Source organism: Gossypium raimondii, chromosome 6, assembly GCF_025698545.1.
Source record: "Gossypium raimondii isolate GPD5lz chromosome 6, ASM2569854v1, whole genome shotgun sequence".
Classification (NCBI taxonomy): domain Eukaryota; kingdom Viridiplantae; phylum Streptophyta; class Magnoliopsida; order Malvales; family Malvaceae; genus Gossypium; species Gossypium raimondii.
In genome coordinates this window covers 44,272,639-44,281,609 of record NC_068570.1, presented here as the reverse complement: position 1 = coordinate 44,281,609, position 8,971 = coordinate 44,272,639, and the positions used below count along the sequence as shown (strand labels likewise).

Sequence of the window (8,971 nt, the reverse complement as noted above, 5' to 3'; positions counted from 1 at the left end):
CGGCTAATCTGCATACATCACACAGCTTTCCGTCAGAATTCTCTCTAATGTCCATTTCGTTATAGATTCTGGATCATTGCGGATGACCTTTCGGGTTCCTACGCAACCCTTTGTCTGGGACAAGCTCGAAGGTTGTGGAGGAACCTCCCATGTAGATAGGTCAGGAAGCACAGGGAACTCGTTCTCCCATACACACAACGTGCGCTCGAGGGTGTACACTTCATCGATAAATTGTTCTACATTGAGCGAGACTTTAGCACAAGCTACCACGACATGTGCACAGGGATAATGAAGTGTCTAGAACCTCCTGCAATCACACCATCTGTTTCAGATATCAACTTCATAGGACCTAGGCGGTATACTGGAAACACGGAAATTTACACATTTTTACATACCCTTTTTAACTTAAAATTATATAGTTTCGATAAAATTCTTGTCGAAAAAATAATTAATTTTTACAAAATAATTAAAGTGCACTTAAAATATGAACATGTTGAATTTTAGTTAATTTTATAATTATTTTTTATGAATTTTGGTTATTTTCAACAGATTTGCACAAAGGGCGAAAAATGGCTTGGCAGACACTACTAGAAGCACAAAACCGAGAAGCAATTTGAAGTATCGTGGCAAAAGAAATTTCAGCCTAAGACGGTCCAAAATTATATTATTAATTCATAATATAATTAATTTTAATTTATATCTAATTTAATTTGGGTTAATAAATTATTATTAATTAATTATAAAAAAGTGGTCCAGTTGAACTGAACCGAGTGAACCGAACCAACCAAGAAATGGACAGCCCAAAAACTGTCCCAAGAGCTGACCCAAATCAGCTTATTAGCTGATTATTTAAGCTTGCAAAGAGGCCCTTGAATACTTGTTCAAGTTGCATTCAAACCCCTCCACAATTGGTAGCTTTATAGATTTGCCCCAAGCCTAAATTAGCAAAGTTGAAACTATCAACCTTGCCACAAGTGTGGCCAGCCAAGGGAGGGCTCTTTGGCTGATAATTTTAGCTGTTTTTAGTAGTCCTCCTCAGCTATAAAAACCCCCTTAGGCTGGTCATTTTAGAAACACACCTCAAGCATTCACATCTTTCCTCTCTTCTCTCAATTTTCTCTCTTCTTTTCCATTCCAAAATTCCATTGCTCTCTTGTCGATTTCTCCTCTTGGGAAAGGGGCATTCATCAGCTATTTGGAGTAGTAATTAAGTGTTCATAGTAGCCTTGGTCAACCAGGACAACGGAGAAGGAAGAACGGAGTAACTAGTCAAGCCAGGGAAAAACACCAGATTTGATTCTTGTTCCCTATCTCTTCAATTTTTGTTGTTGTTATGCTGAACATATCTATGAATATTTATGTTTTTGGAATGGTTAATTTAATCAATTTAGCTTGAATTTAATTCGTGTTAGGTTGATTGCATTTCGTTTGTTAAAATTATTGAAATTGTGTTTATGTTGTTATAGGTTTCGGTAAGATGCTTGATTAAGTAAAATCATGACTAAGTTATTCTTGCATTAAAATTGTTAGGTAACTAACGAATTAATTATTTAAACGGATTGAAATTGTAATTAATCGGCACAGTACTTAATCAGTGCATGTTTAATCATCTAAAGTAGCTGAGGGTTAGGTTAGCAACGGTATCTGACGATACATCTGCTTTGCATAATTTTCAAGATTATTGTGATTAAACTGTTTCAAGGTAAGGATACTTTGTTACCTCACATAGTCTTTTATGTGCTTATTAAATCGAGTTAATTGTTTGAATTGACATAGGGATATGTACAAGAGATTATTTCGATTTAATAAGTATGTATGTGTAATAACATATTTGCCTATTAAGATTTGTTTAATCGGTTGAATTGACATAGGGATATAGTCAAGAGATAAATGCATTTTGGTAGGTGAGTATGTTCATAAGTTAGCAAATTACCGAGTTGCTGTGAACTTATTCGTAACAATATAAACATGAGTTTAATAATTCTAAGTTAAGAAATGTAATTAATCTAACACAGTTATGTCATCTTCATTAAAATCGTATTTTGAAATCATTCATTTGAGATTTATTTATTTAGTTCACTTAGTTTAAAATCTTAGTTTTTAATCACCCTCTTCAAACAAAATATTTTTCTTCACCAAAGTGTTTTAAATAGCATTCATAAATAATTCTTTTCACAGCCCAGTGGGTACGATAACTCGACCTTTACTTGTCACTTTATTACTTGTTGCGATTGTGTAAACTTGCACATTTCCATCGTTCCATATACTGGGTCGATGACCGATGGTCTCTGTAACTTGAAACGTTTCATTACATCGTGAATATACTTCTATATTCATTGACCTCACCATCCGATGGTTTGCAACCATTGCATCCTTGACATCTTCGACAAATATGTGTCCTGCCTCCATCTAGTTGACTTGTTGTGACTCTTTCTTGGCATCAGGGTAGCCAACCTATAGAATGTAGTCGAGAAGACAGATGAAATTGAAAAATGTCGTGTTTTCAATAACACAGCGTTGATCCCCTCCACCAAGTTTGTGGTCAATTACCATAATGAAAGCCCTCGTCAAAACTTTAAGCCCATTGAAACGACTCCATGGTACCCAATCATTGTTGAAAAGAAGTGTTCGTCTGACCTTCCATGTCAGCCTCAAGTCGAGTCATCCTTTTCCGGAAAATGTATGGCTCTAGCTCGTGCGCTGTGTATGTATTGAGAAAATATAAGTTACAGTCTCGCCCTAAAACATTAGGTTATATATTGAAAGGATAAGGTTATTCTTTACCCATTCTCACAACTTGTCACCGCCAGTCTACATTCTTATAATCTCGATGGAAGTTAGCCGCGATGTGCTGAATGCAGTAAACGAATCTCTATGGCACACTAGAATGCCTAATGGCGGCAATTAATACTTTCTTTCTATCGAAGATGATGCAAATATTATCATTACTAATAACATACCTGCGAATGTTTGTAAGGAAGAATTCATACGACTCCATGTTCTCCTTATCTACAATGACAAACACAATCGGAAGCACGTTCTTATTCCCATCTTGAGAAACAACAAAAAGTAGGATCTGTGTATATTTACCGTATAGCCATGTCTCATCTACTTGCTCAAGCGGTTTGCAGTAGGGAAATGCACGCACGCATGGATCAAACGTCCGGAACATTTGTTGAAAAATTATTTTTCCCGGTTGTAGTTGGTCATCCGGGCCGTAATAAGATCGTGCCTGCAACTCAATGACAGTCTCCGGCACGTACTCCCACATAGCGACTATCGATCACTGTAACTCATTGTACGATGCATCGAAATCTCCGTACAATTGCTCTATTTCCATCTGCTTAGCTATCCACACCTTCTAGTATAATACTCGATATTGGAATTGTGCCTGCATTTTGGCAATCAGTACTGAAACTTTAATGGTCGGCATGTCTTTCACCATTGGCATGATGCACGTACAGATAGTTTTGGAATCAAGTTTTCGATGATCTTCTGTCATACATGTTGAAGTACATGTGTGAGGCTCAAAAAATTTTCGTATTTCCCACATTTGCGACTTCTGGATAAATGCAGCTCATATCTGTCAATTGCAACCTTTCGCCAACCTCCAACACTCCCCAATATATAATGTCAGTTTAGACACGACGACTTTGTAGTCCACTGATATATTCATGCTATACTGCTTAATGGAAAATACACACTCTTCTTTACTTTCGAATCTCTAGCCCACGAACAACTCCTCATGATCGGAATATATGGTCAGCTGGTGAGCAGGTAGTATTTCAAGGTACTCCGAGAACTCGGCCACGTGCTGCGCATCAGGGTCTATCCAAGACATGTATGCCCTAGGATTATTGTGTATCACAATACGATGAACCTGGTTCCCGACTAAAGACGCATTAACGTTTCCATCGTCTTTCACGCCTTCGTCGTTAATATCATCTGGGACCTCGTCCACGTTGGGATCACTATCACTATTGACCTCATGATCAGAAAGATCACGACTATGGTATACATCATCACCAACCACATCAGTATCGGGTGCAGCATTAATATCAATGTCGATCCCGTGTATAGTTGATTGGCTATCAACGTACGATATCAGAACCACCATACACGGCTCTTGAGCTCCATCTTCTTCACCTAATAGAGTGAGATATTCAATTGACTCCACACTAGCTAAGTCGGCAAATAACTGAATCGGTGCATTTTGGTTGCTCCGAGTCCTACAATAAAGAGCGAACATTGTCTCCACATCTTCATCATCTACAAGTTCCATTTCGGTGAATTTTATGGGATCTATCGAAACTGAAAACTTGTAGAAAAGTTTCGAGATCCTTCTCCCACAACGTCTATAAATTTTTTCACTAATTTTTTCCTTCATATCATCGAACGAGATATTTCTATTAAATCTCATTGCTACTTGTTTGCGACATTCAAATATACATCCCACGGTTGTTGTCAAAATTTCTCCATCGAAATAAACGCATATGAAAAATTGATTCTCTATCTTCAATACTAGATCTGTTAAAAAAATTTAAAATTCTCAAAACAGTTTCAAATAGCAAAAAGTTACATAAAATTTTTAATGCAAAATTTTTCATTCAGAAGCTAACAAAATTAATAACCTAACAAAATAACTTTCAAATAATAAAATTACTAACAAAACTCACATTTTATTTAAAAAGAAATAAACAAAAATACTTTATCATTCTTTTTGTTTTCCTTTCTTTCTTTCTTCTCCTTATCTTCTTACTTCTGTTCTGCTAAATTTTGTGTCTTCTGCTCATTTAATTTTCGGGGGAGTATATATAGGGGAAAAATTAAGCACCAATCGCGCCTGTGAAAAAAGATACAAGCAATGACGCCTATGAGAAAGGAGCCACCAATAAAACAATAAATTTTAAAAAAATAAAAAAGAAATATTTTAATATAAAAAACGTGGTTGCGCCTGTCAGATAGACGTGATCCAAAAAACATACCATTTTCGTATATAATCCAGCTGACAACCTATTTCAGTATTTAATTTTTTTTAAAATTATTTAGGTAAAAAACCCTTTATATTTGTTTAGGGCTAAACCCATATTTATTTTTTTGCGTAAACTGTTGGGTATACAAAAGCATAATGATAAATTTAGTCCTTAATATTTATATTTTTGTCAATTTGATCCTTAAATTTTTTTAGTTAAATTTGATCTCAAGCTTTTAAAAAGAGTTAAATTTGACCATCAATCTTTAAAAAAGAATTGAATTATTTGTTAATGAAAATATTGACTAAAACATTAAATTTTGAAATATGACAGCCCGCATGGCAACCTACATGTACTTCATGTTTTTGTTTTTAATTTTTATGTACTTTATAATTATATATATTTTAAAATTTAAAATTTTTAAATATGGCAGCCCGCATGGCAACCACGTGTACTTCTTGTTTTTGTTTTTAATTTTTATGTACTTTATAATTATATGTATTTTAAAAATTTTAAAATATTTGTTGATGTCATCACATATAAAAGAAATAATGTCATGTCAGTATGAAATACAAGTGAACAGTCACCCGGGTTGCCACACCAAGATCATTAAAAAACTGATATTTTAGTGTGTTTTCATTAAAAAAAAAGTGATTTGACTCTTTTTGAAATGTTAATGACTAAATTTAGCTAAAAAAATAATAAGGATCAAATTGACAAAAAATGTAAATATTAAAGGCTAAATTTATTATTATGCCAAAAACAATTAAAACGTTTCATCCTTTAATATCCACTTGGGTCCCTCAATTCTTATCCTCTTCCTCAACTACTCCTTGTATTATATTAGTATTTGTTTTCTTTTATTTTATATCAGGGATTATCATATTGTAATTCTCTGCTTGGCTGGCTAATTAGCTGAGAAAAAAAAGGAAGAAGCTTAAGATACAAGCAAAGCTTAGGTAAGCAAGATTTTATTTTATTTTTCCTTTGGATGAAAGTCATGACCGTCCAACTTGTCTTAAGCTATGTTATATGATTTTTTTTCCATGGTTTTCATAATTTATATTTATTTTATCCATAAAATTAAAAAATATTATATTTATTTTCGACAGTCATTTTAAATTCAAATAACATGAAGACACAACCATTTGCAAAAGAGCAATTATTATTTATGCAATATTCTTTTCATGAGCGGTAGAGACTGAATTTTGAACATAAATAATCTAGAACCATTGACTTTGTTCATTTTACGATAACCCAGGCCACGACATGATTGAACGTAGAAAATTATCTCATAATGTTTGATGAAGAAAATGTGGGAATTACATATTAAAACAAATGGTTCTGATTCATTTTAACCAACGGTAGAATTAAAATTTGAGAATCGAGAATTGCTGCTATGAGTCACGTTAAAATTGTTTCTATTCAATCAAGTCCCTTAAGCTGCCGGAAATTGTTACAACAAAGATAAATGTAATGTAACAGAGTTTTTTGTTTAAAAAATATTTTAAATAAAAAATCCGTTTTCCTTTTATTGTTTTCCGTTTCGTATCTTGTGCCAGACGATAACCGCACCGCGTTGAAACTAATGGTTCCTCCTCCGCCGATTCTGAAATCCTATTCAGCCACTTGTCAGCAGATCCCAACTTGTGGTCCCATCTTCCGTTGGTGTCTAAACACAAAGGAGCATTCGGGCAGCTCGCCCAGATCAGCGAATAACAACTCGTCTTCTTCCCTCATCGGGAATACCATACCAACGTCACCCTCTCCGTTGTCTCTTTCCGAAAATATCTGGCTTTCCAAAACCGTCGACGACGTCGTTTCCATCTCTCCCAACCAACCAAATTCATCCCGTGTTTTGAGAATCGAGTCGTCCGTCAGATCAGCGAACTTTTCTTCGCTTCCTGATTCCGGTTCCGTGTCCGGCTGCGAAGTAGATGGCCCGGGCTTTACTGCTGCCGTCGTGGTCATGGTTGGTGTCTCCGCTTCTGCTGCCGCCACCGCTTGTTTGGCGGCTGCGGTGTTGTTTCTAGAAGCGGGCCAAGGGTGATTGTGTTCGTAGGAATAGGTGACCACTAACATTTTAGGGTCCACGCGGCTCCTCTCAACTTGTTTCCTTGCTGGACATCCCTTTGAGCTACTACACCGGTAATAACCTCTGTCCGCCGTAAGATAAAAACAGAAATCTTTATCAAACTTTGAATGTTACTCCTCGATGCAGACAAAACATGGGTTAAGTTTACGCCTAGTTGAGCTACATACCTGGGGTAAGGAGAGCCTTTGATGGGTTTTTGGCCGTACTTTCGCCAAGCCCAAGAATCAGACGGTGGAGCACTTTCCCCTTTTAGGCGCGAACTATCAACGTCCTTGATTGGCACTGACACCACTCTTTTCTGTATAGGTTTTCTACTGTAACAAAACCCATTACGTCAAAACCGAAAAAAAAAAGAGCAAACAACGTACTTAACAGAATTTTCTCGGTCAAAAATAAAGAACGAAAGATCATTACCCTTTTCTAGGGGAGGGGAGTTTCATGTCGTTGAAAGTAGTAGAAGAAGGAGGAGATTCAGCGCCGGTTTCTAACGAAACATTGTCGTTTCCTTCTACTTGTTGTTCAGAGACAAAAGGGTTGCCGGCTTTATTGAAATTACTGTCACCAGCGTCCATGATTGATGATCAGAAGATCTTATGATGACCGTTGATAAATCGTAAAGGAAGAAGAGAGAGAGCGAACTGGTTAGGTCGAAGAAGAAGAAGAAGAAACAAAGAGGTTGGTCCTTTTTAAATTTAGGGGGAGAGAGGGGCGGCACGTTTACAGATTGGGTTTTGACTATTTGTTTATAAAGGACGTGCCACCAAATGTGATATAAATCCAAAATTTTATCAAAATTGCAGCTTGAAATTAAATGCAATTTAACTTCTTTGTTTTTTAGTTTATATTAAATATTCAAAGTTCAAATATTAGAGTTTTCCACTCTCTCATCTTTTTTAATTATATGCGTTGAAGTGAAATCTATTTTTAAAAATTTTCTAAAAAGATTTTAAAATGTGCCAACTGATCATTTCGTTTATAAGATTTGAAATTTTCGTTGTCAAGGATGAAATAATTTACCTTCCATTATTATTGTAGTCTCTTTTTTTTTTTTATAATGAAGTGGTGCTTGTTAATTTAGAGACTGTTCCAAAATGCCTAACCCTTACTCTAAAATATGGGCCAAGCAATTAATGTTTGCTAATGAAGGTTTTGAGCAACATTTAGTACTTAATTAGAGGTATTTTATGAGCTAGATTTTAGCAAAGCAAATTGTGTGGCCTTTGATGAAGAATTCACTTTAAATTGCCCAAGTCAGCTTGACCCATGGAAGATGAGAATCCTAAAAAAATTTCAAAGGCACTAAAGCACAAAACAAGCAAAAAGTAAGAAAACTAAAGAAAGCTCTAGAGTAGAGGTGCTCATGGGCCGGGCCGGGTCGGGCCCATAAAAAATTTTGGCCCGGGTCCTAGGCCCGGGCCTGACCCGGCCCGAAACATGGGCCTAAAATTTTCCTGAGGCCTACCAGAAAAAATCATAAGCAAGGGCCTACCCATTTTTTATTAAATACCAAAAATTTATTTTAAAAATTAAAACAAGTATTTTAAAAATATTTTAAAATTAAAAAAATTAAAAAAATAAATATATTTATTATATCGGGCCGGGCCCGGGCCAAAAAAGTGATGCCCGAGGCCCGGCCTGTTTTCTAAACGGGCCTCGTTTTTTTGCCTATATTTTTACCTAAACCCTCCCATGAGCACCTCTACTCTAGAGTAAATGCTCTCTGTGTACGGGTTACTCAATGTTGAATGATACATGTAAAGTCACGGAAAATCTCTATTTATAAATGATTATCAACGATATAAATTAAATTATATCAATGGCTTAGATTCAAACTTATCTATAACATAAAGTTCTAAAAGAAATTTAAACTTTCTATTATCTTTATCCTTAGAATTTTTAACAT

The 8,971-nt window shown here is 35.5% G+C and overlaps 1 protein-coding gene across 2 annotated transcripts; it reads right to left on the bottom strand.

The window, feature by feature from the left end:
• Nucleotides 1-6,364: 6,364 nt before the first annotated feature.
• On the bottom strand, nt 6,365-7,809 carry LOC105774266 (probable WRKY transcription factor 65). 2 transcript variants are annotated; one of them, XM_012596703.2, is made up of 3 exons: nt 7,483-7,809; nt 7,236-7,379; nt 6,365-7,131 (listed from the first exon to the last, which is right to left on the bottom strand). In XM_012596703.2, exons 1-3 carry the CDS (start codon nt 7,638-7,640, stop codon nt 6,606-6,608), a joined length of 828 nt encoding a protein of 275 aa, XP_012452157.1. In that variant the 5' UTR covers nt 7,641-7,809; the 3' UTR covers nt 6,365-6,605. The 2 variants fall into 2 exon arrangements, with proteins under 2 accessions (XP_012452157.1, XP_012452156.1); XM_012596702.2 differs by having other exon boundaries at nt 7,236-7,382; nt 7,483-7,808.
• Between the last annotated feature and the right edge of the window lie 1,162 nt (nt 7,810-8,971).

What these genes read in the sequence shown, in the direction of transcription:
- LOC105774266 (XM_012596702.2), bottom strand. Translation starts at nt 7,640, where the DNA reads ATGGACGCTGGTGACAGTAATTTCAATAAAGCCGGCAACCCTTTTGTC. An exon ending in CTCCCCTCCCCTAGAAAAGG is followed by an intron (nt 7,383 to 7,482) that starts GTAATGATCTTT and finishes GTTTTGTTACAG; the next exon opens with TAGAAAACCTATACAGAAAA. An exon ending in AAAGGCTCTCCTTACCCCAG is followed by an intron (nt 7,132 to 7,235) that starts GTATGTAGCTCA and finishes TACGGCGGACAG; the next exon opens with AGGTTATTACCGGTGTAGTA.